This window comes from Hypomesus nipponensis, chromosome 19, assembly GCF_054491055.1.
Source record: "Hypomesus nipponensis isolate SF chromosome 19, ASM5449105v1, whole genome shotgun sequence".
Classification (NCBI taxonomy): domain Eukaryota; kingdom Metazoa; phylum Chordata; class Actinopteri; order Osmeriformes; family Osmeridae; genus Hypomesus; species Hypomesus nipponensis.
In genome coordinates, this window is record NC_140379.1 from 9887049 (window position 1) to 9912613 (window position 25565).

General features: G+C 44.9%; 5 protein-coding genes and 1 long non-coding RNA gene across 12 annotated transcripts; 2 read left to right on the top strand and 4 right to left on the bottom strand.

Annotated features, from left to right (window-relative positions):
• Positions 1–166: 166 nt before the first annotated feature.
• On the bottom strand, positions 167–4820 carry LOC146246921 (serine/threonine-protein kinase VRK3-like). Of its 5 annotated transcripts, none has more exons than XM_084681507.1 (15): positions 4730–4820; positions 4227–4423; positions 3954–4094; positions 3630–3743; positions 3400–3540; positions 2262–2317; positions 2090–2156; positions 1924–2008; positions 1729–1831; positions 1301–1393; positions 1078–1210; positions 870–990; positions 709–767; positions 486–622; positions 167–401 (listed from the first exon to the last, which is right to left on the bottom strand). In XM_084681507.1, the coding sequence occupies exons 2-15, from the start codon at positions 4420–4422 to the stop codon at positions 378–380; spliced, it is 1470 nt and encodes a 489-aa protein (XP_084537633.1). In that variant the 5' UTR covers position 4423; positions 4730–4820; the 3' UTR covers positions 167–377. The 5 variants fall into 5 exon arrangements, 3 of the variants coding, with proteins under 3 accessions (XP_084537633.1, XP_084537632.1, XP_084537631.1); XM_084681506.1 differs by having other exon boundaries at positions 167–398; positions 4212–4423; XM_084681505.1 differs by having other exon boundaries at positions 4212–4423.
• A 443-nt stretch (positions 4821–5263) lies between these two features.
• On the top strand, positions 5264–11570 carry LOC146246922 (adhesion G-protein coupled receptor G2-like). The gene is made up of 12 exons (XM_084682827.1): positions 5264–5273; positions 6531–6650; positions 7680–7819; positions 8086–8226; positions 8351–8464; positions 8559–8592; positions 8677–8765; positions 8999–9120; positions 9261–9526; positions 9697–9763; positions 9857–10137; positions 11202–11570. The coding sequence occupies exons 1-12, from the start codon at positions 5264–5266 to the stop codon at positions 11318–11320; spliced, it is 1503 nt and encodes a 500-aa protein (XP_084538953.1). The 3' UTR covers positions 11321–11570.
• Positions 11571–12132: 562 nt separating this feature from the next.
• LOC146246923 (serine/threonine-protein kinase VRK3-like) lies at positions 12133–16105 on the bottom strand. Of its 3 annotated transcripts, XM_084682325.1 has the most exons (12): positions 15733–16095; positions 15252–15371; positions 15025–15165; positions 14818–14873; positions 13842–13908; positions 13676–13760; positions 13481–13583; positions 13199–13291; positions 12976–13108; positions 12768–12888; positions 12607–12665; positions 12133–12520 (listed from the first exon to the last, which is right to left on the bottom strand). In XM_084682325.1, exons 1-12 carry the CDS (start codon positions 15965–15967, stop codon positions 12444–12446), a joined length of 1290 nt encoding a protein of 429 aa, XP_084538451.1. In that variant the 5' UTR covers positions 15968–16095; the 3' UTR covers positions 12133–12443. The 3 variants fall into 3 exon arrangements, 2 of the variants coding, with proteins under 2 accessions (XP_084538451.1, XP_084538453.1); XM_084682327.1 differs by lacking the exon at positions 12607–12665 and having other exon boundaries at positions 15733–16099; XR_014732256.1 differs by lacking the exon at positions 12768–12888 and having other exon boundaries at positions 12480–12520; positions 12607–12720; positions 15733–16105.
• Positions 16106–17925: 1820 nt separating this feature from the next.
• LOC146246924 (adhesion G-protein coupled receptor G2-like) lies at positions 17926–20962 on the top strand. Its single transcript, XM_084682828.1, has 8 exons — positions 17926–17940; positions 18357–18497; positions 18631–18744; positions 19276–19397; positions 19538–19803; positions 19974–20040; positions 20134–20414; positions 20769–20962. Exons 1-8 carry the CDS (start codon positions 17926–17928, stop codon positions 20873–20875), a joined length of 1113 nt encoding a protein of 370 aa, XP_084538954.1. The 3' UTR covers positions 20876–20962.
• Positions 20963–23295: 2333 nt separating this feature from the next.
• On the bottom strand, positions 23296–24238 carry LOC146246925 (uncharacterized). Its single transcript, XM_084681997.1, has 2 exons — positions 23785–24238; positions 23296–23696 (listed from the first exon to the last, which is right to left on the bottom strand). The coding sequence occupies exons 1-2, from the start codon at positions 24236–24238 to the stop codon at positions 23296–23298; spliced, it is 855 nt and encodes a 284-aa protein (XP_084538123.1).
• A 321-nt stretch (positions 24239–24559) lies between these two features.
• Positions 24560–25304, bottom strand: LOC146246926 (uncharacterized). Its single transcript, XR_014732238.1, has 4 exons — positions 25266–25304; positions 24892–25005; positions 24669–24805; positions 24560–24584 (listed from the first exon to the last, which is right to left on the bottom strand). It is a non-coding gene; the product is annotated as an uncharacterized LOC146246926 (long non-coding RNA).
• Between the last annotated feature and the right edge of the window lie 261 nt (positions 25305–25565).

Sequence of the window (25565 nt, forward strand, 5' to 3'; positions counted from 1 at the left end):
CTTCTTGGTCAGTGATAACTAGCAGGTAGAAGATGTTGCACCAGGGCCTTAAGAATGAATCAGTACTGCTGTTAAGATCCTCTGTAAGTAGTCAGTAACAGTTCAGACCCTCTATCCATCCTAAACTTAATCTGTTTCCCCAAGAAAACCACAGAAACAAACCATCTTTTCATGAAAACCTTTTTAATGGCATGGAATAAAATGTCCATTATTTCAAGCATCCAAGCTGATAAATACAGAACAGTGTTTTGGGAACATTCAGGCAACCACGGCACCCTCTATAGCATTAAAACATTACTTTCCACACACATTTTCAAAAAACACATTAATAGTTAAAAACATGATGAAAAATCCATAGTGTTTCTTCAAAAGATGCATCAGGTTGTTATGGTGGCTTTCTTCTAGAAAACAAACACACACCAAAACATGATGGCCGTGGTCACGGTGGCATCTCAGTAAAGTGTGATCCAGTGTTCTGTTCTCACCTGTAAGTGGAGAGGCTGCTGCATCCCCCCTCCCTGCAGCTGCAGGGCTGCTGTGAGCCCCCCCTTTAGAGCCTGGTAGTCTGGCTGGGCTTCATACTGAAGACCCATGACCTCTGACAGGTAGGCCTCCACAGCTCCTGTTCACACACACAGCATGTATACATTCTGACTTCACAATAAAAGCCTCATCATCAAGTTTTATGAGCTGGAATAGTGAACTGACTGGAGGCAGTCTTCTTTCTGTAGCAGTGTCTGATCAGGCCTGGGATGTCTTCAGTCCATCTGATGGCCCCAGGGTCACACAGAGGGTTAGGGTCCCAGCGTCAATATCATAAACCTGTATAAACGAAGGTTCCACTGAGCACATCACTAATCATGTCTCACCTCTGCTTTTCTGTGGCCACATGGGAGGGTGTGTTTAGGAAGGAACTCCAGGGCAGCGCCCCAGTGAGCCAGTGCAGCATGCAGTAGCCCAGAGCCTGGAGGTCACTGCGGCGGGACGGGCCTTCACATGGAATAACACACTTTAAAAAAAGGCCCAGAATAAGGGTTTGCTCTCTGAGTATGTTTTTGTGTTAGCTTAGCTACTAACCTGCTCCTTTGTGGGAGTCCAGGCTTATAAACTCCAGGGCGCCCTCATGTGGTGTTCTACTGCCTTCCCGGTACTCCACATGTCGACCACCTGGACAGTACCTGAAAGCATGGCCGTACCCTGCGAGATACACCTAAACACACACACACGTCTCAAACATATCATCCTTTCAGTTAATAAACATTCCTGCAGTACTATACCTCTAATACTCAACCTCACTAACCTGTGTATGTCCTGCTGGCTGGATGAAGATGTTTTCTGCCTGAACGTCTCCGTGGACATACTCGTTCTCATGGATGAACTCCAACACGTCCAGCTGGCAGACGAGGCAGACCGGGGTTAGAACATGGCTTCTGATACCAGAGTAGAGAGGGAAGCACTAACAGTTTTATTAACACTTGGTCTCTACATTTGATCAATGTCTACAGTGCCCACTTGGTTTGACAAGTGTTTATGTTAATTGACTCGACTCTGTTGTGTGCTATGCTGTAATGTCCTACGCTGCCCACAGCAAGGGGCTAATGCTAACCAGAGCCACAGTAGACTATCCAAAGTGAAAACGTCTTTCTTCGTCTACATTACCAGGCAGGTACACTCATGCTGAAGTGTCCTTTCAGAGCTCCTCTCCAATGAGAGGGCTCCAGTACTCACTATTCTACAGGCCAGCTGCAGCACTGCTGTCTCAGACAGGAGCCCCCCCTGTTCCTTCAGGACAACCTGGAGCGTCTGGCCCATGCTGGGGACAATCAGAAACCTACGAGGAAACACTGCACAGTCAAACACACATGCATACAGACCCTTTGGATATACACAGGTCTCCTACATTAGACAAACTCATACACACACCTGTAGATTTCTGCATGTAGCCCAAAACCAACACAGGACGGAATCCCAAGGAAGTCCATCTTAGTGCGCTTCATCCATTTGTCCACTGGGGGGAGACAACATCATTAGTGAAGAAACCTCAGGAAAACAGACCCAACCTCTTCAAAGCACATGTCCTGAGCCTCACCAGATGTGGGTTTTGCAGCTCTCTGAAGGAAGTTCTGCTCATTAAAGATCCTCCCATCTTTAGGCCCCTGTGTAGTAAAGACATAGGTGAAGCAACATTGCTGACACACAGACCAAGCTGCACCTTGCACTCACCAGACTTGGCTTCCCTCTATAGTCCGCTCTGTACTCACCAGTTTGAGGACATGTCTGCAGTCACCACAGTGGATACCTGACCCGGTCTGCTGGACTGGAGACATGGAGAACACATGGAGAAGAGACTAGTCATCAGCAGATCTACAAACCCATGTATACAAACACCCTGACCCTTGAACTTCCAAGTACTATAACCCCTGCTAATACCAGAACATTCCTAATACTAGTACTATAGACCAATTTTTTGTTTGTAAACAGTCGGGATGAACGAGCAATGTGGTTGCAAAAAAACGGGAAAAGATAGCATTTATAATGGCGAAAGGACCACACGGATAATACAAATAGTTAGATTTAAAAAGACCAAAAAGGTCAAGGACAGCCTTTAAGACAGAAATCGATTCCCAATTGATCTGTCACATCAGAATTTTGATTTTGGTCACAAAAGAACTTTTGAGAGAGAATTTGAGAGAGAATGTTGCCTGGTAGACCGCATTGTCTTAGGCGGCACCCAGTCTCTTTGGTGGCATCATGCCACAAAGTTCATAATTTTACAGTTCGGTCAATTCTACATCAAACGTTTTACACCCAAAAAAGTCTAGCAGGGCATCATTCAAGAGATATGGGATTTCTGTTTTAGCCAGCTGGTTCGATTATTTTTGTGATTTGTGTAAAACTGGCAATCACGGCATACTGTGTTGACGTTGGCCTCAGAGTTGGACTTGGGTCGCTCACTTGCACAATGCTGTTTTTCACTCGATTTTACACCAAAAACATCAGGCAGGACTGCCTTTAATAGTTACGAGCCTGCTGAAGATAGCCAGAATCTCGGATTTCTTTAACCGAGCCTGTTTCATTCGTCATTTGCCTGAGAAAGCGACCTCCGTTAGCTAGGCTCGTTTTGCCCGATCACTTGGTCAGGCTATTTAAAGGTATCGGGGTCAAGTGACTTCTGTACATGGACAAGTGAAACGTAAATGTACTTGTCCAAAGGACAAGTGCCTCAATAAGTTTATGTCAAGCCCTGCAATCCAGTGGGCAGAGATATATGATGACCTGATAGACACTCCAAGTGTATTATACCCGAGAGAAGTTCGTCTTTTGCAACCGACATGCGCAGTTGAGCCTGCATGACAGTCGTGTGACGTAGGGTGAAAATTGGTCTGTTTGACCACATACCTGCGTAGATCAGCTCTGGCTCATTCTGACCCAACAGCTTCGCCAGCCGCCACTTCCTGCCTGTTGTGTCACTCAGTTCCTCCCCTTCCTGCAGGGGCTCCACAACACACGTCCGCTTGGCCTTCTTTGTTTTCCCCATGACTGTGATCAAACACACACCCGTCAGGTCATACACATATGGGTAAGGTGGGGCTTTGAGCCATGTGGGGGTTGGTGGTAGCTGGGCTCACCCGCAGCAGGGGACTTGAGCGTGGGGGAGGAGACAGTTGGAGGATCCTCTCTGGTGGGGTTCAGTGGTGGGGTGACAGCTCGCCTCTTCCTCAACCCAGGCTTGGGGCTCTGATCTGTCATCAGACACACAACACTTACTGTTCACTAGAATGAATTTAAGAAGCCAGTTGGAGAAGGCAGTTTAAGCTGGTTGTCATCCTGGTGAGACGACTATAGTGTGTGGTTGCTGTGCTGCTTAAACCCAAGCCCAGCACTCTAGCATAGGTCAATGGTATTAGATTAGAAGCACTGGATTAGACGGATGAACATCCCTCTTCCTTTACCTGTTTGCTTGGGAGATGCTATGCGAGGGGGCGTGTCCACAACACTGGCTACATCTTCTACTTGGCCTGGGGGAGTAGACTTACGGGTACGACGTAGGGCTTGGCGTGTGGACACTGAGCTAGGAACAGAGCAAACCAGACCTGCAGACATTCCAGAAAAAAACATCTGTTCGTTCGCTCATTCTAAACACATCAACCAATTAGTTCAATGAACCCAGCTTAATGCGCCCCCCTCCTGCCTGCAGCAAACAGCCCTACCTTCTGCAAACGTACAGTACTGCTCTGAGGTAGCAGGTGGGTTAAAGCTGGCTGTAGCCGTGACACTGCTGACGGTGATTTGAGAAACCCCAGAGGTGGCAGCTTCCACGGGGGGGTCCACGAGAGCTGGGAGCTTCTCCCCGCACGACGGACAGAATCTGAAGCCAGGCTGCAGCTTAGAGCCACACTGAGGACAGAAATGAAGGAGCATTCTACAAACAAAAACAACATTGATGTTATTCAATCGAATTTCAAGTCTAGTGCCTTCATGGAAGGATAAACGTTATTTCCAAGAGGAATTAAAGGCTATTGGCTAAAGCTAGTTTCATTATAGGCATTATTGGTATCTCCGTATTGATACATCTGAGAAAGACAGCTAGCTAACATTTGCTCTACCATGGCATGAACTAGCTAATACTTTCCTAGTTTGATTGCAGTCTTCTATTCCGTTTAAGGCAACAAGGTAATGGAGACATACGTTCTTCTAAATTTTATAATATTTCTACCGGTAAACTGACCTGAAGATGTAGGAATAAAGGAAAGTTTCTGAACCGTTCTAGACCCCAGAACGAAATGAGATTTAGTCACGTGACAAAAACATTTTCTAAGGGGAGCCAAAAGGCTGAAACTTAACGTAACACGCCAACGCATTAATAGTTTCGAGATTATTTCAAATTTTAGAGTGATATCAGATACGTTGACAGGTCACATTTAATGAACTATTAATGAACATGTTTCGTATTACCTTTCTTCTCATATTCTTCTCTCACAGAAATAGATGGTAAACATGTAAAACATGTTTATTTAGATTTTTATTGTCTATTTGCATTTTTTGTCTTACTGTGTGTGTACATACCGTCACATGTGTTTGCATTTTATTTGCTCAATAATCATCTTCGAAACCACTGAAGTCATGTATTGTACAATCCACAGACCTACGAGCAGTGAAACCAACTGCATGACAGAACCCTCAGCATTCTGGACCACAGCAGTTTGAGATCATGGAGATATGTTGGATTCTAGTTTTTCTCCTCGATTTATGTTTGATTATCATGCGCACAGGTAGGACACTTGAGGAAATCAAACAATTAACATTTTCAACAAAACCTTTTTAAACAAAGCATGTTCAAATGTTCACTACATTCCATAACTTGTTAATACAAACACCCGGGGCGTGTTCCATAAAGCAAGATTCTATTTTTGCTTTACGTATCAGGCTCTGATCACTCCCGAGCCCCAACATGTATGAAGTTATGCACATGTAACTACAGAACTTCTGAAGTGTATAATAGGCTCATTCGGAGTAATGACTTGGATCTCTGCTATAATGATGGAATGTTTCAACTTCCATATGCTATTTTTTTTATTTTGTATCCCTATTGATGAATGTTATGTTCAGCTAATGATAATCACTACTCTGTTTCAGCGACTAACTCTCTCGAGCAACCCTCAACGCTTTGCATCCCCCAAAGTTTATTCATTTTTTTCTCAATGAGATTTCCTGGGGGTTTATGTTGGTTTAGGTACACTTCTATGGGTGTATGTGAAGCTTTCTGTGACATTGCTGGACTATACAAATACATTTGATTTGTTTTTGATTAACTGCTCTAAAAATACAAGTGAAGCTCAGTATTCGCTTTCTTTTTATTCTAAGGTTTAGCATCCAGCCCCTCTGTCTCTCCAGGATGCTGCTTTACTCAGAACGAGATAAAGTGTCAATGCATTCTTCCCCCTGACCTTAATCTGTGTGGATGCTTAACTTACATATGGGTTAACGGATCTGGATCATATACTTGTAATAATAGTGGTAGGTTTATGACTATTTGAAGTATAATAATTGTATTAATATTCATTATGTTTATCAAAAACCTTTTATCCTTAAATCTTTTACCTTAAGATTTATGTTCATTTCAGGTATGGTTAAATGCGAGTGGTTAGATGGGAACATATCCTACTGGATGATCAAGCCAAAAGTTGACAGTCCAAACTGGATTAGGGCAGGCCCATATTGTGCACAAAATATATATGATCCCTGTACATGTATATCAAATAATACGATTCCAAATGAATATAACTGCAATCGACAAAGTTCTGAATCTCATCCTACCTACAGTCAACCAGGTACAGTCAGTTGTAGTTTTATTATACACTAATCAAAATATCAAAACACATTCATTCTCAGGTTCAAATTGAACAAGTTACAAAATCACTTTCAACCAACAAAATAGAATGTTGTAAACAGGATTCAAAAAAGAAAAATAGGCAAATGTTATTTCCCAGATGGATGGTGTTGAAAGCTTCATAACATCTCGTTTTCAGATACCACCAGATGTCCACCTACTACTCTCCTCACATGTCCCACCACCCCTAACAACCCTTTCACTTTGACCATCTGTACCACCCCTACCACCGTCACCACCCCTACTACTGTCTCCACCCTCACCTCCCCTACCACCCTCACCTCCCCTACCACCGTCACCACCCCTACTACTGTCTCCACCCTCACCTCCCCTACCACCCTCACCTCCCCTACCACCCTCACCTCCCCTACCACCCTCACCTCCCCTACTACTGTCTCCACCCTCACCTCCCCTACCACCCTCACCTCCCCTACCACCCTCACCTCCCCTACCACCGTCACCACCCCTACTACTGTCTCCACCCTCACCTCCCCTACCACCCTCACCTCCCCTACCACCCTCACCTCCCCTACCACCCTCACCTCCCCTACTACTGTCTCCACCCTCACCTCCCCTACCACCCTCACCTCCCCTACCACCGTCACCTCCCCTACCACCCTCACCACCCCTACATCCGTCACCACCCTCACCTCCCCTACCACCCTCACCACCCCTACATCCGTCACCACCCTCACCTCCCCTACCACCCTCACCTCCCCTACCACCCTCACCTCCCCTACCACCGTCACCACCCCTACTACTGTCTCCACCCTCACCTCCCCTACCACCCTCACCTCCCCTACCACCCTCACCTCCCCTACCACCCTCACCTCCCCTACTACTGTCTCCACCCTCACCTCCCCTACCACCCTCACCTCCCCTACCACCGTCACCTCCCCTACCACCCTCACCACCCCTACATCCGTCACCACCCTCACCTCCCCTACCACCCTCACCACCCCTACATCCGTCACCACCCTCACCTCCCCTACCACCCTCACCTCCCCTACCACCGTCACCTCCCCTACCACCCTCACCACCCCTACCACCCTCACCACTCCTACATCCGTCACCACCCTCACCTCCCCTACCACCCTCACCACCCCTACATCCGTCACCACCCTCACCTCCCCTACCACCCTCACCACCCCTACATCCGTCACCACCCTCACCTCCCCTACCACCCTCACCTCCCCTACTACTGTCTCCACCCTCACCACCCTCACCTCCCCTACTACTGTCTCCACCCTCACCACCCTCACCACCCATACCACCCCTAGCACCGTCACCACCCCTACCATCACTGCTACCATCTCCTCTGGGATCCAATCCTCATCCTCTGCCACAGAGAAGTGTGGCCCCACCCTTACTGTGGAGCACAAGATAAACAATTACACCGGAATGAAACTCCATGTTTCCGCAACCACGGTAACACTACAACATGGCTATGAACAATGTAGGCATATTGCTGAGTTAGCACCACTCAACCACTATTCAAAAACAACATGGCTGAACAACAAACAAGCACCACTGCTGCAGAATAACACCAGTGCTCAGCTCCTGTCTTACTGCCATATTAGATCAGTAGACCGTTATACACCTCTTCCCAAACCCATAATCAATATTGAATCATTGTACTTGTATTTACACGATATATGATGCTGTTTAATATATGTGTTATCAACTATCCACAGATATCATTGAGCAGCTTAGAGCAGGAAGCTGACCTGCAGGTGGACCTCCCTGCTGACCTCTTCTCAAGGCTGGACCCAACACTGGCCAACAACAATGTGACCTTCACCTTCACTGTGAACAACACTCCACCTGCCATTCAGGTGAGTTCACACAAACTAAACACATATACTTCCACACACATGAAGCACCTACAGACATGCTAAAACATTTTCACTCATATTAAACACATAGAAAAACACACCCTGTCTCTATATCTTTCTCTAGACTACAGAGGGACGTCTCTACTATATCATCTTTGGTGTTGAGGTTGCGAACATTACCATGTCTAACCTGTCCACACCATTCAACATGAGCTTCAAACAGACCTATGACCAAACGGTACCTATTGGCCAAATCGGCAGTCAGCATCAGTTGTTGGCATTCATATGATTTCTGAGCTTACTAATCTTCATGCTTGGGGGATCTTCCTCAGGTGAATGCAACATGTGTTTACCTGAACCAGACAGGTAAACATACCTACATACATGACAATGTGTGAATGTACATTATGTTTAAATACATATATTACAGTGTCTGAGTCCCTCATATAGGGAGCTGGGTTCCTGATGGCTGCCACACCCTGACCCTCCCAGAACACGTGGTCTGTAGCTGTAACCACTTCTCCCTTTTCACCCTCATGGTATGTTTTCCTCTATTCCTGGAAACTATATTTGCATGTTTAGGACTGGATCTCTTTAGGACATTTGCATGGGAGTCATCTGAAAGTCCTTTATGACAGACATATTGTTCATCTTGGTGCCATGACATTTTATTGCAGTTTTGTGTTTTTATTTTAATGTGTTCAAACACTTGACTGAAGGGGATGTCTAGATAGTAACATATTGTGAATGACGGCTGATGTTCCTGACTCAGATCCCTGGTCTTGTCCCGAGTAAAGAGCACGCTCAGACCCTCAGAACCCTCAGCATAGTGGGAGGAGCCATCTCTGCCTTCTTCTGTGCCCTTACATTACTGACACACTGTCTGCAGCATGCGTGAGTCACCTGTGAATGAAGACCCCATTTATCTTTCCTAGACCACAAAGGATTTCAATTTTTCCCAAGTGGTCGGTTGTGTGGGTTCATAAACCGAAGGTTCAGACCCCTCATCTAGAGTTTCTCTCCTTGGCTCTCAGGAACCAGGCGACTGACAAAGCCATGGTGATCCACCTCCAGCTGGTGGGCTCTCTGCTGCTGCTCAACCTGCTGCTGCTGGCCAGCATGTCCCTTGCCTGGGAGGACTCACTGCTGTGCAAAGTGCTGGGTGGCCTGCTGCACTACGCCCTGCTCACCTGCTTCTCCTGGATGGGCCTGGAGGCCCTGCACCTGTACCGCCTCCTGGTGCAGGTCTACAACACCTACACCAAGCACTACCTGCTGAAGATCAGCCTGCTGGGCTGGGGTACCCCTGCTTTTTATAATTTTTTCGTGCTGTTAATTCAATCAGTGAAGCACCTTGACATTCGTTAACAATTCAAAGTATACTGTATAAGTTAAATCCATGAACATCATAATGATTCAACAATAGAAGTTATGCAATGTTAGCAAACCCCCTCCCATCCCCTCTCCCAGGGCTGTCCGGAGTGGTGGTGACGGTTGTAGCAGGGGTCTGGACCCCATATGGCCTGAAAGACGACATGTGAGTTTACTGAAGATGTGGAGTATCACATACATGAATTTCAGAACTCAAAACACTGTTTGGATTCAATGTATGTCTGTCTCTCCCTCACAGGTGCTGGATGACAGCTGATGTTGTGCAGTACTGCTCAGTCCTGGCGTATCTCATAGTGGTCTTACTTTTCAATGGAGGAATGTTCATCTTCACCTTGACCACCATGTGTAGGATGCAATCTGGGATATCCCCCTTGCAGAAGACGAGGAACAACAGGACCTTCTGCAGCGTCCTGGGCCTCACCTGCATCCTGGGCCTCACCTGGGGCCTGGGCTTCTTCTCCATTGGCTACACCAACTATGTCATCCTCTATGCCTTCACCATCCTCAACTCACTGCAAGGTAACGATCCCATCCCTCAAACAGTATTACACCACTTAGAAGTTCAATCTTTTGAATTTGAGAAATGTAAATTTACATTTACATTTATTCATTTAGCAGACGCTTTTATCCAAAGCGACTTCCAAGAGAGAGCTTTACAAAAGAGCATAGGTCACTGACCATACAACGAGAATGTCCCAAACATTGCAAGTAGCCAAAAACATGAAGCATACATTGTGAAAAAGCAAAACAAGTGCCAAAAGGGAAGACCCATAAGAGCATGCAGTTATACAAGTTACAAATTAAAACAACATGAACCACAAAAGTGCAGGACTGTACCTGTAGAAGACAATCAACAGTAACATATTTCACAGCGAGTACATGACTTAGCTTCGTTATATCTAATCTAAAAGAGGAATGAGTCACTTAATAAGAGTCATTGTGATCCTGGAGGAAACTAACTGACAAGTCCAGCCAAGAATTCTTAAGTGCCGTTGTACTCCCGGAACAAGTGCGTCTTGAGCCTTTTCTTGAAGGTGGGGAGACAGTCAGTGTCCCTGATGGAGGTGGGGAGCTGGTTCCATCATTGGGGGGCCAGGCAGGAGAAGAGCTTGTGTTGGGACCGGGCAGTCTTGAGCGGTGGGACCACCAGGCGGTTGTCTGAAGAAGACCGTAGGTGACGGGTGGGGGTGTAAGGTTGCAGGAGAGACTTGATGTAGACGGGTGCAGTCCCGTTCACTGTAAAAGATTGTAAAAGATTGTAAATTGTAAAAGATTAGTTAATGAAGTATCGATCCAATGAACTTAAATACTAAGTCATTACTAGTTATTACTAGTTACTTTGAATTGCACTATAAATCACAAGGTGATGGAACAGCCCTGTGTAAGTGTGAGAAATTGCCACTGGTTCTAAACAAGATCTGGTTGTGTGATGATGTCACTTGATCTTTCAGAAGAATCCTTTTTTCATAATGCACTTTTGTAAAGCTCTCTCTTGGAAGTTGCTTTGGATAAAAACATGGGCTAAATGAATAAATATATAATGCAAAACTGTTATTTTCAGTTTCATTTCCTGTTGCTTGCAGGCTTCTTTTTGTTTCTGTGGATTTGCATCAAAAGACGGAGAGAGGCAAAGGAGCACAGGAAGTCTGTTGTAACAAGCCAGGGAACGCTCACAACATCAGAGCCTCAAGTAAATAACTGAGGCCTCCTACAGGTTGTGTTGAAAACTACAATTCAGAGCACAATTAAAGGTCCAATAAGTAAGAAAAAAGGTTTAAAAAAAAGAATCACTTAAACATGTTTAAGCCAGTTAGGCGCTCAGAGACTTCTTTAGCCACTTGTGGAAAATCTAATTTTGTCAATGGCTGGAGCAAGATAGCTTGAACATAATTGGCTCGAAAATATGGGGCACTCCAACTGTTCTTTATTGACGTTACTTATTGTACCTTTAAAGGAACTAGTTTTGTTTTCAAACTGATTTAGCAGTTAAATCAGCAATCAACGGATTGTGTAAATCAATCAAATACTTTCTTTTGTACAGAGTCCTTCTTTTAATCAGCATTTTGTAGTACATGTTTTATGTCAGTATGATCTCTTGATTGTTGCACTGTCCTATCATTTGAATTATATGTAATGTAATAGTAGTTGGGATTGTTGTTGCACTGTGCCTGAAAAAATAGACAGTTCCATGGCCCTTACCACTGAAATACTGTTCACTTTGAATCCTTGATTATCTACAGGACTATTTGTTATTTGTGTGTCACTTTGTATAAAAGCATCTGATAAATGAATAAAATGCAATATAAAAATGTAAATCTACAAATGTAAGAAAGCTAAAACAGGACTTCTGTAGAGACTGATGATAGCGATAGTATGCATTATCAGTATGACTATCAAAGAAGCTGAAACAAATGAAAATAAAATATATCAAGTGCCATTGTTTAAAACAGATTAGGATTGGTGGAACTTCACATGTTAAACAGTAACAGATTTGACTGAATAAGTAATAAAGTGCAATTTTCACAGCCATTTGTTTATTGTAAGGGGGAATGAATGGGCAAAATTCATAGGTACAGACCCTGCTTAACTTAAACAAGAAAATACTACCGGCTTATATATACTGTAAAAAAGTTACAAAATATTTGTACATCTCGAGAACTGCGACATAGGCTTCCACCCCCTCGTCCTCCCTTTGAAATAAAGAAATGAGGGGTTCTAAATCCAGACTTCATAACATGGGAGAATGTGGACATGGCAGCCAGGGTTCAGGTCACTGTTGACAATCTGAGGGTTCACATCCCCCTAACTATCAGTTTCCTTGGCAATCACCGCTCCCTGTTCCTGGAACAGCCCTGTGGGTTGCTCCTCCAGATGACCTCTGACAGGTAGGCCTCCACAGCTCCTGTTCACACACACAGCATGTATACATTCTGACTTCACAATAAAAGCACAATCATCAAGTTTTATGAGCTGGAATAGTGAACTGACTGGAGGCAGTCTTCTTTCTGTAGCAGTGTCTGATCAGGCCTGGGATGTCTTCAGTCCATCTGATGGCCCCAGGGTCACACAGAGGGTTAGGGTCCCAGCGTCAATATCATAAACCTGTATAAACGAAGGTTCCACTGAGCACATCACTAATCATGTCTCACCTCTGCTTTTCTGTGGCCACATGGGAGGGTGTGTTTAGGAAGGAACTCCAGGGCAGCGCCCCAGTGAGCCAGTGCAGCATGCAGTAGCCCAGAGCCTGGAGGTCACTGCGGCGGGACGGGCCTTCACATGGAATAACACACTTTAAAAAAAGGCCCAGAATAAGGGTTTGCTCTCTGAGTATGTTTTTGTGTTAGCTTAGCTACTAACCTGCTCCTTTGTGGGAGTCCAGGCTTATAAACTCCAGGGCACCCTCATGTGGTGTTCTACTGCCTTCCCGGTACTCCACATGTCGACCACCTGGACAGTACCTGAAAGCATGGCCGTACCCTGCGAGATACACCTGAACACACACACACGTCTCAAACATATCATCCTTTCAGATAATAAACATACCTGCAGTATTATACCTCTAATACTCAACCTCACTAACCTGTATGTGTCCTGCTGGCTGGATGAAGATGTTTTCTGCCTGAACGTCTCCGTGGACATACTCGTTCTCATGGATGAACTCCAACACGTCCAGCTGGCAGACGAGGCAGACCGGGGTTAGAACATGGCTTCTGATACCAGAGCAAGGGGCTAATGCTAACCAGAGCCACAGTAGACTATCCAAAGTGAAAACGTCTTTCTTCGTCTACATTACCAGGCAGGTACACTCATGCTGAAGTGTCCTTTCAGAGCTCCTCTCCAATGAGAGGTCTCCAGTACTCACTATTCTACAGGCCAGCTGCAGCACGGCTGTCTCAGACAGGAGCCCCCCCTGTTCCTTCAGGACAACCTGGAGCGTCTGGCCCATGCTGGGGACAATCAGAAACCTACGAGGAAACACTGCACAGTCAAACACACATGCATACAGACCCTTTGGATATACAAAGGTCCCCAACATTAGACAAACTCATACACACACCTGTAGATTTCTGCATGTAGCCCAAAACCAACACAGGACGGAATCCCAAGTAAGTCCATCTTAGTGCGCTTCATCCATTTGTCCACTGGGGGGAGACAACATCATTAGTGAAGAAACCTCAGGAAAACAGACCCAACCTCTTCAAAGCACATGTCCTGAGCCTCACCAGATGTGGGTTTTGCAGCTCTCTGAAGGAAGTTCTGCTCATTAAAGATCCTCCCATCTTTAGGCCCCTGTGTCGTAAAGCCACATCAAATCCAGTCATCCTCCATAACCGGTATAACCACTTCTGGCCATGACATTCCCCTCTCCACAAATGTCACCAATCTTGGTGTAAAATTTGACCCACAACTCACCTTTGAAGTCCACATTAAAAACCTCTGGAAGATTGCTTTCTACATCTCAGAAATATTACCAAACTCCGTTCCACTCTCACGTTAGCTGATGCCAAAAAAACTGGTCCGCGCCTTTGTCTCCTCCAGACTGGATTACTGTAACACACTTCTCATCGGGATCCCTAACAAGAGCCTGCCGAGATTGCAGTATGTTCAAAACCGTGCAGCAAGGATTCTGATGAGAGTGCAGAAATACAACCACATCACGCCCATTCTCCATTCACTCCACTGGCTTCCCGTTTCTGCCAGGATAGAATTCAAGGTCTCCCTTCTCACCCAGCAGTACATTCATGGCAATGCTCCCCCCTACCTGAAAGAATTACTAAGCCCTACAACTACAGCACGATCCCTCCGCTCAAATAATTCAAACCGCCTCCATATCCCCAGGACTTAACTCAGCACCATGGGTGACCAGGCTTTCTGTTCCCCCGCTCCCCAGATCTAGAATGTCCTCCCCGACCATCTGAGGGCACCTCAAACCACTGAGCCTTTACAAAAAGGACTAAAAACATGTATTTTTTAGCAAATTCTAATGAGTTTTCATTGTCTAATTGTATTTTATATTGATGTTCTACCTTGTTTTGTAATCTTATCTGTGGCACCTTAAGATCGGATGAAAGGTGTATTAGAAATAAAATGTATTATTATTATTATTAAAGACATAGGTGAAGCAACAATGCTGACAGACCAAGCTGCACCTTGCACTCACCAGACCTGGCTTCACTTTATAGTCCGCTCTGTACTCACCAGTTTGAGGACATGTCTGCAGTCACCACAGTGGATCCCTGACCCGGTCTGCTGGACTGGAGACATGGAGAACACATGGAGAAGAGACTAGTCATCAGCAGATCTACAAACCCATGTATACAAACACCCTGACCCTTGAACTTCCAAGTACCATAACCCCTGCTAATACCAGAATGTTCCTATTACTAGTACTATTTGACCTCTGACCTGCGTAGATCAGCTCTGGCTCATTCTGACCCAACAGCTTCGCCAGCCGCCACTTCCTGCCTGTTGTGTCACTCAGTTCCTCCCCTTCCTGCAGAGGCTCCACAACACACGTCCGCTTGGCCTTCTTTGTTTTCCCCTTGACTGTGATCACACACACACATGTCAGGTCATACACATATGGGTAAGGGGCTTTGAGCCATGTGGGGGTTGGTGGTAGCTGGGCTCACCAGCAGCAGGGGACTTCAGTGTTGGGGAGGAGACAGTTGGAAGATCCTCTCTGGTGGGGTTCAGTGGTGGGGTGACAGCTCGCCTCTTCCTCAGGGTCAACCCAGGCTTGGGGCTCTGATCTGTCATAAGACACACAACACTTTCTGTTCACTAGAATGAACTTAAGAAGCCAGTTGGCGAGGGCAGCTTAAGTTGGTTGTCATCCTGTTGAGACCACTATAGTGTGTGGTTGCTATGCTGCTTAAACACAAACCCAGTACTCTAGCATAGGTTAATGGTGTTAGGTTAGAAGCACTGGATTAGATGGGTGATCATCCCTCTTCCCCCCTTTACCGGTTGCCTGGGAGATGCTATGCGAGGGGAGTGGACTTATGGATGCGATGTAGGGCTTGGCATGTGCCACACTCAAAACACAGATCCTGTGTAACCTCGTTCTGAACCCATCAACCATCAACTCCTGCCTGCAGCAAACAGCCCTACCTTCTGCAAAGTTAGCAGACCTGCTACTCTGAGGTAGCAGGTGGGTTAAAGCTGGCTGTAGCCGTGACACTGCTGACGGTGATTTGAGAAACCCCAGAGGTGGCAGCTTCCACGGGGGGGTCCACGAGAGCTGGGAGCTTCTCCCCGCACGACGGACAGAATCTGAAGCCAGGCTGCAGCTTAGAGCCACACTGAGGACAGAAATGAAGGAGCATTCTACAAACAAAAACAACATTGAGGTTATTCAATCGAACTTCAAGTCCAGTGCCTTCATGGAAGGATGGTTAGCAACTAAAGGTTGTTTTCCGAGTGGAGTTAAAGGCTATTGACTAAAGCTAGTGGGGGGTGGAGGGGTTCTGGTGATGTTTTATGATTGGCATAACTCCTTATAACTTGAGACTCAATGATAGTAGCTCACAAGCCTGCACCTAGCCCTTAATTGTAAATAGCGAGACAAGTTATCCCTTACTTCTCAGCGTGAGAAATGGTTGAAATGCGTGAGAAATACAACGTCTTGCGTGAGAGCGTGAGAAATGACTGAAATGCGTGAGACCCACAGTGAATGTGAGAGCCCTGCACATACATGTTACACATGTAAAACATTTCATTATATTATTTTCTTGTCTGTATTTGCATTTTTATGTTTGCATCTTATTTGCTCTCATACTCATTTTCTGAACCACAGAAGTCATTTATTGTACAATCCACAGACCCACGAGCAGTGAAACCAACAGCATGACAGAACCCTCAGCATTCTGGACCACAGCAGTTTGAGATCATGGAGATATGTTGGATTCTAGTTTTTCTCCTCAATTTATGTTTGATTATCAAGCGCACAGGTAGGACACTTAAGGAAATCAAACAGTTAACATTTGCATCAAAACGTTCCTCATTCAAACACCCGGGGCCTGTTCCATAAAGCAAGATTATAATTTTGCTTTATTGAACAGGCTTGGATAACTCTTGAGCCCCGACATGTATGGAGTTATGCACATGTAACTAAAGAATATCTGAAGTGTACAATGGGCTAACTCGAGTAATGACTTGGATCTCTGGTATAATGATGGAATTTTTCAACTTCAATATCCAATTTTTCATTTTGTATCCCTATTGATGCATGGTTATGTTCAGCTAATGATAATCACTACTCTGTTTCAGCGGCCATCTCTGTAGCAGGTAATCCCTCAACGCTTTGCATTTCTCCAGATTTCTTCCATATTTTCTCTATGAGATGTCCTGGGGGTTTTCCTTGGGGGTTTAGGTTGGTTTAGGTGCACTTCAATGGGTGTATGTGAAGCTGTCTGTGACATTGCTGGGGTATACATATACATTTGATTTGTTTTGATTTGTCTCTTTTACAGCAGTCAATCTGTTCTTAAAATCCAATCAGAATGATTGAGTGATTTCACCTGGCTCGAACTAGAACTATGTTGCTCCCAATACTTTTGTACTCAGACTCAGATAAAGTGTCAATGCATCTTCCTCCTGACCTTAACAAAAACGGTTCCAAATTATTGTGTGTAGGATAATCCTTATTCTCTCGTAAAATATTTAGTTTATTTTCAAGTGAATAAAAGAGACTACTGTTGGTGGTATGTAAATGGTCGGCATCAAATTGTGGAAAAAAACTCCACACAGGAATGGAAGACGACACCGAAAAAATGCTCGAATCGTTATATGGAGTTATGCAAATGTAACATGACAAAAGGTCAATATCCATAACTGCACTAAAGAAACAAGTGAGGTTCAGTGTACTGCTGTCTGATTATTCTAACATTTAGATTTAATAGCATCTATCCTATTGGTTTCTATAGATAAGTGTGGATGCTGCCACGAACAGACCATGATCACATGTGAAAGAGAATGTCCCGACAAGCTGAGTGAACTGTGTGGATATTTGAATTTCACAAGTTTTGACATTTACAGTTCTGAATGTGTTCATAAAATTGGTACGTCTATGACCATTTGAGTAGAATTATTTTAGTTTTGTTCAAAATGTTCACCCCTACCACCTTAACCACCCCTAACACATTCACCACTCCTACCACTACCATCTCTGCTACCACCTCTTCTGGGATCCATCCTCGTCCTCTGCCACAGAGGAGTATGGCGCCACCCTCACTGTGGAGCGCAAGATAAAAGATTTCACCGGAATGAAACTCCATGTTTCTGCAAACACGGTAACACTACAACATGGCTATGAACAATGTAGGCATATTGCTGAGTTAGCACCACTCAACCACTATTAAAAAACAATATGGCTGAACAACAAACAAGCACCACTGCTGAAGAATAACACCTGCGCTCAGGTCCTGTCTTACTGCCATATTAAATCACTAGACTGTTATACAACGCTTCCAAAAGCTATAATCAATATTGAATCATAGTACTTGTCTTTACATGATCCATGATGCTGTTTAATATATGTGTAATCTTAATGTATGTGGGGTCAGATGGATGAGCGTTTAGGGAATTGGACTATTAATCAGAAGACCGTGCCAAATTACGTGTCCTTGGGCAAGGCACTTCACCCTACTTGCCTCAGGGGGAATGTCGCTCTACTTACTGTTAGTCGCTCTGGATAAGAGCGTCTGCTAAATGACTAAATCTGTAAATGTCCACAGATATCAGAGAGCAGCTTGGAGCAGGAAGCTGACCTGCAGGTGGACCTGCCTGCTGACCTCTTCTCAAGGCTGTACACAACACTGGCCAACAACAATGTGACCTTCACCTTCACTGTGAACAACACTCCACCTGCCAGTCAGGTGAGTTCACACACCCACAAACTAAAAACTAAACACATACTTCCATACACATGAAGCACGTTCCAACATACTAAACAATTTTCCCTCATATTAAATACACGTATAAACACACTGTCCCTATCTTTTTCTCTAGACTACAGAGGGACGTCTCCACAATATCACCTTTGGTGTTGAGGTTGTGAACATTACCATGTCTAACCTGTCCACACCATTCAACATCAGCTTCAAACAGACCTATGAGCAAATGGTACCTATTGGCCACATCGACAAGTTGTCGTTATTCATATGATTTCTGAGTTTACTAATCTTTATGCCGTGGTAATCTTCCTCAGGGGAATGCAACATGTGTTTACCTGAACCAGATAGGTAAACATATCAACATACATGACAATGTGTGAATGTACATTATGTTTAAATACATATATTACAGTGTCTGAGTCCCTCATATAGGGAGTTGGGTTCCTGATGGCTGCCACACCCTGACCCTCCCAGAACACGTAGTCTGTAGCTGTAACCACTTCTCCCTTTTCACCCTCATGGTATGTTGTCCTTTTCCTCTGTTCCTGAGAACTAGATTTGCATGTTTAGGACTGGATCTCTTTAGGACATTTGCATGGGAGTCATCTGAAAGTCCTTTATGACAGACATATTATTCATCTTGGCGCCATGACATTTTATTGCAGTTTTGTGTTTCCATTTTAACATGTTCAAACACTTGACTAAAGGTGATGTCTAGATAGTAACATATTGTGAATGACGGCTGATGTTCCTGACTCAGATCCCTGGTCTTGTCCCGAGTAAAGAGCACGCTCAGACCCTCAGACTGCTCAGCATAGTGGGAGGAGCCATCTCTGCCTTCTTCTGTGCCCTTACATTACTGACACACTGTCTGCAGCATGAGTGAGTCACCTGTGAATGAAGACCCTATTTATCTTTCCTAGACCACAAAGGATTTCAATTGTGCCCTAGTGGTTGGTTGTGTGGGTTCATAAACCGAAGGTTCAGACCCCTCATCTAGAGTCTCTGTCCTTGGCTCTCAGGAGCCAGGCGACTAAAAAAGGCATGGTGATCCACCTCCAGCTGGTGGGCTCTCTGCTGCTGCTCAACCTGCTGCTGCTGGCCAGCATGTGCCTTGCCTGGGTGGACTCACTGCTGTGCAAAGTGCTGGGTGGCCTGCTGCACTACGCCCTGCTCACCTGCTTCTCCTGGATGGGCCTGGAGGCCCTGCACCTGTACCGCCTCCTGGTGCGGATCTTCAACATCTACACCGAGCACTACCTGCTGAAGATCAGCCTGCTGGGATGGGGTACCACTGCTTTCTATTCATTTATCGTGCTTTTAATTCAATCAATAAAGCACCTTGACATTTGTTGACAAGACAAAGTATACTGTATAAGTTAAATCCATGAACATAATAATGATTCAACTATAGAAGTTATGTGATAATAGCAAACCCCCTCCCATCCCCTCTCCCAGGGCTGCCAGGAGTGGTGGTGACAGTTGTAGCAGGGGTCTGGACCCCATATGGCCTGAAAGACGACATGTGAGTTTACTGAAGATGTGGAGTATCACGGACATGAATTTCAGAACTCAAAACACTGTTTGGATTCAATGTATGTCTGTCTCTCCCTCACAGGTGCTGGATGACAGCTGATGTTGTGCTGTACTGCTCAGTCCTGGCGTATCTCATAGTGGTCTTACTTTTCAATGGAGGAATGTTCATCTTCACCTTGACCACCATGTGTAGGATGCGATCTGGGATATCCCCCTTGCAGAAGACGAGGAACAACAGGACCTTCTGCAGCGTCCTGGGCCTCACCTGCATCCTGGGCCTCACCTGGGGCCTGGGCTTCTTCTCCATTGGCTACACCAACTATGTCATCCTCTATGCCTTCAACATCCTCAACTCACTGCAAGGTAACGATCCCATCCCTCAAACAGTATTACACCACTTAGCAGTTAAATCTTTTGAATTTTAGAAATTGAATTATAAAAGAGCAGTAGAGGAGTATAGATCCAATGAACTTTCATACTAAGTGATTTCATATACAAAACCAACATGTTAAGCCTGGAATATTATTGGTGCTAGTTACATTGAATTGCACTATAAAGATGCAAAATCACAAGGTGATGCATAAGCCCTGTGTAAGGGTGAGAAATTGCCACTGGTTCTAAATAAGATCAGGGTGTGTGATTATGTCACTTGTTTTTTCACAAGAAACCTTGTTTCATAATGAAAACTGTTATTTTGTAATTTCATGTATCCTGCAGGCTTCTTTCTGTTTCTGTGGATTTGCATCAAAAGATGGAGAGAGGCTGAGAAGCACAGAAAGTCTGTTGTAACAAGCCAGGGAACACTCACAACATCAGAGCCTTAAGTAAATAACTGAGGCCTCCTACAGGTTGTGTTGAAAACTACAATTCAGAGCACAAATAAAGGGGCAATCGATTGCACAACCGATTTACCTTGTCATAGTTGAAAAATAACAGTTTGGTGTGTAAAATAGACATAGGCTACAGTGAACCCAAAAGTCCATTGAAACCTTTTTCCTATCAAAATTTAACTTCTCACTACTATTTTGGAAAGGCAACCCGCAAACACTAGCTTTTGAAAGAGTGCAACTTGTGACGTCACAGGAACATAAACGGAGGTCGCGTAGATCTCCGACACTTTTTTAGCTAGCTGCGTGCTGCTCCGTTTCACATGTATCACAAATAAGAAAGTTAATACGTTTTGAAGATATTCTAAATGGACTACGGTCGTAAATGCAGTGTTCCAGGCTGTACCGGGAATCCTGACACTTTTCAGAGTCTTCCCAAAGAACCAAACACTCGATGGGCTGTGATGTTTGTCTGAGAAGATCCCTGTGCAGTTTGACCCTCAATTACACATTTGCTTGAGCCATTTCACCTAGGACAGTTTTGAAAACCTATGACAATGTAAAGCAGGATTTGCCATTAAGCTGTTGCTGAAAAGAAGTGCTGTTCCGACCTTATGTTCATCACAGCCGCAAGCTGTAGTATGATGTTGTCAATAACAGTTATTAGCAATGCTAACTTATCCTGCCTGTATCTAGCATCGGTAGAATGTGTGATGATTTAGTTCACTGGCAATGGGGCTAACTTTATTTCATGTTCCTGACTGTGTTTCATTCAAATAAATAACCTGTGTTATGTAAATCTACAATTCAAGATGTATGTTTGTCTGGATCTATTTTTTCAGCAAGATGGCCAGAGCTAACTGAAGCTGTGTTGAATCAAGATAGTGTGTTTGCTAAGCCCACATAAGTCGATCCTACGGTGGCCCTGAAGTGCAAATCACACCCCCTAATATGAGCACATCTCCCAAATGAAAACACTCCGCCCAAATACGAGTCAACTCCAAATCGGATGACTTGTTCACCTCCCCCCAATACAAAAACACGCTCCTCCAAATGGAAAACGACATTACATTAACTCTGAACGGAAAGGGTAGGTACTATACTTTATGCAGCTCATCTATATATTCATGAGCATACCATAAAATGACAAAACCTAGCGTTTTTTTCCCGGGACAAATTCACTGGAAGTAACAGGGGGCATAGAACAACACACGGGCCATTTTCAGCCCAACCAATGTTACATACCCTATTTGGAGACCTTAAGGAATGGTGTGAAATACCCCAAAAACCCAGCCAATAACCCCTTTAAAGGTAAATAAGATTTATTGCAGTAAAAAAAAGTGTTGTCACCTAAACATGTTCATATTCTGCGCCCGAGAGTTCTTTAGCAACAGACAACTCAGTGCCACTTGTGGAATGTCTCATTTTGGCAATGGCTGGAACAAGTTGCTTGAATATAATTGGCTAGAAAATGTGGGGCACTCTAAATATTTTTTTGTGACTTTACTTATTGTACCTTTAAAGAAACTAGTTTTGTTTTCAAACTGATTTAGTTGTTTAATGAGCAATCAACGGATTGTGTAAAGCAATCAAATACTTTCTCTCTTACAGTCCTTCTTTTAATCAGCATTTTGTAGTAAATGTTTTATGTATGATCTTCTTCATTGTTGTACTGTCCTATCATTTGAATTATATGTAATGTAATAGTAGTTGGGATTGTTGTTGCACTGTGCCTGATAAAAATATACAGTTCCATGGCCCTTACCACTGAAATACTGTTCACTTCTAATCCTTAATTATCTACAGTACTATTGGCTACTATTGTTATTTGTATGTCACTTTGTATAAAAGCAAATGATAAATGAATACAATGCAACACAAAAATATGAATTTACAATGGTAAGAAAGCTAAAACATTACTTCTGTTGGAACTGATGATAGGCACAGTATGCATTATAGGTAATCGAAGAAGCCGAAACAAATTGCAAATTAAAATAAATAAAATATATTAGGTGCAATTGTTTAAAACAGATTCGTATTTATGAAACTTGTGACAACAGTTAAACAGTGAGAGATTTGAGTGACAGATCTGAGAGACAGATTTTACTGAATAAGTAATATAGTCCCATTTTCACAGCCATTGTTCATTGTAAGGGGGAATGAATGAGCAAAACTCACAGGTACAGACCCTGCTTAACTTAAACAAGAACATACTACCGGCTTATATATATATACTGTAAAAAAAGTTACAAAATATTTTTACATCTCGAGAACTGCGACATCGGTTTCCACTCCCTCTTCCTCCCTTTCAAATAAATAGATGAGGGGTTCTAAATCCAGACTTCATAACATGGGAGAATGTGGACATGGCAACCAGGGTTCAGGTCACTGTTGACAATCTGAGGGCTCACATCCCCCTAACCATGAGTCTCCTTGGCCATCACTGCTCCCTGTTCCTGGAACAGCCCTGTAGGTTGCTCCTCCAGCTGGCCCCGTCCCACCCCAACCTCCCTCCGTAGACGCTCCAGCTCCTCCCTCTCCTCTCGTAGCCTCTCCCGTTCCACCAGCACCTCTGCCCTCTCCCTCTGTGCCTCCTCCCTCTCTCTCCTCAGGGCGCGGGCCTCCTGCTCCTGAGCTCTTCTCAGAGCCTCCAGCTCCTCCTTCTCGGTGGCAGCCTCCCTGGTGTTGGCTCTTCTCAGAGCGTCCAGGAGTTCCCTCTGCTGCTCCAGTGCCCGCGCCTCCTGCTGCTGCGCCTTCCTCAGAGCCTCCGTCAGCTCGCGCTCACGCTCCAACACACGCACCTCACCATCAAACACGTCTGTTGGTTTTTTCAATTAAGTGAACACTATGAGTCATATTTATTCAATACAGTCATCACCTGACAGACATAGACCCACCAAACTCACCTTGATATTTCTCTGACACTCTCATCTTCCCCATGAGCCTAGCTTGGCCCTCTTTGACAGGGGTGCTGTATGCACCTTTAGAGAGGCGTTTCTTGCTGTGACTTTCCATGCGTGCATGGGCGTCTGGGTGCTTCTTGGACAAGTGGCGATGCAGATTGCTGGTGCTGCTATGGTGCTTAATCTTCTCCAAGCATATTAAACACAGAGCTCGTTTCTGGTCCTCCAGGCGCTCATAGTGAGTCCATATTGAACTCCACTTCCGTGTCGATGGACTGGGACCACTCCCCACATGGCTCTCGGTTTCTGCAGTTACAACCTCACTTTGGCTCTCCACTGCTTGGTGCTCCGCCGCCTTCAGGATTCCGTTGATGGCGTTTGTTATGTCAGCTTCATTCACCGTGGTGATCTGTACTGGGTGGTCCTCCTCCAGCGCTACCTCCACTACAAGACACATTGACAAGTCGTTTAGAATCCGTTTGGAACCCACTACAGTTCAAGTAACATACTACAGGGGATGGTCTTCTCAACCCCCAAACATATCATTGCAACAGCCTGGGCCTAGGTTTAATGTTACATGGATTTTAATGGCATGGAATTAAATGTCCATTATTTCAAGCAACCAAGCTGATTGATGCAGAACAGTGTTTCTGGAACATTCAGGCCACCACAGCACCCTCTATTGCATTAAAACATGACTTGCCTCACACATTTTCAAAAAGCACATCAATGGTTAAAAACAGATGATCAAACATCCTAGTGTGTCTTCTAAAGAGGTATCGGGTTGTTATGGTGGCTTTCTTCTAGAAAATTAGCACACACCAAAACATGATGGCCGTGGGCACAGAGGCATCTCAGTAAAGTGTGATCCAGTGTTCTGTTCTCACCTGTAAGTGGAGAGGCTGCTGCATCCCCCCTCCCTGCAGCTGCAGGGCTGCTGTGAGCCCCCCCTTTCGAGCCTGGTAGTCTGGCTGGGCTTCATACTGAAGACCCATGACCTCTGACAGGTAGGCCTCCACAGCTCCTGTTCACACACACAGCATGTATACATTCTGACTTCACAATAAAAGCACAATCATCCAGTTTTATGAGCTGGAATAGTGAACTGACTGGAGGCAGTCTTCTTTCTGTAGCAGTGTCTGATCAGGCCTGGGATGTCTTCAGTCCATCTGATGGCCCCAGGGTCACACAGAGGGTTAGGGTCCCAGCGTCAATATCATAAACCTGTATAAACGAAGGTTCCACTGAGCATATCAATATATCAATAATGTCTCCTCTCTGCTTCTCTGTGGCCACATGGGAGGGTATGTTTGGGAGGGAGCTCCAGGGCTGCGCCCCGGTGAGCCAGTGCAGCATGCAGTAGCCCAGAGCCTGGAGGTCACTACAGCGGGACAGGCCTTCACATGGAATAACACACTTTAAAAAAAGACCCAGAATAAGGGTTTGCTCTCTGAGTATGTTTTTGTGTTAGCTTAGCTACTAACCTGCTCCTTTGTGGGAGTCCAGGCTTATAAACTCCAGGGCACCCTCATGCGGTGTTCTACTGCCTTCCCGGTACTCCACATGTCATTAGTTTAATGTGCCCCCCTCCTGCCAGCAGTAAACAGCCCTACCTTCTGCAAACGTACAGTACTGCTCTGAGGTAGCAGGTGGGTTAAAGCTGGCTGTAGCCGTGACACTGCTGACGGTGATTTGAGAAACCCCAGAAGTGGCAGCTTCCACGGGGGGGTCCACGAGAGCTGGGAGCTTCTCCCCGCACGACGGACAGAATCTGAAGCCAGGCT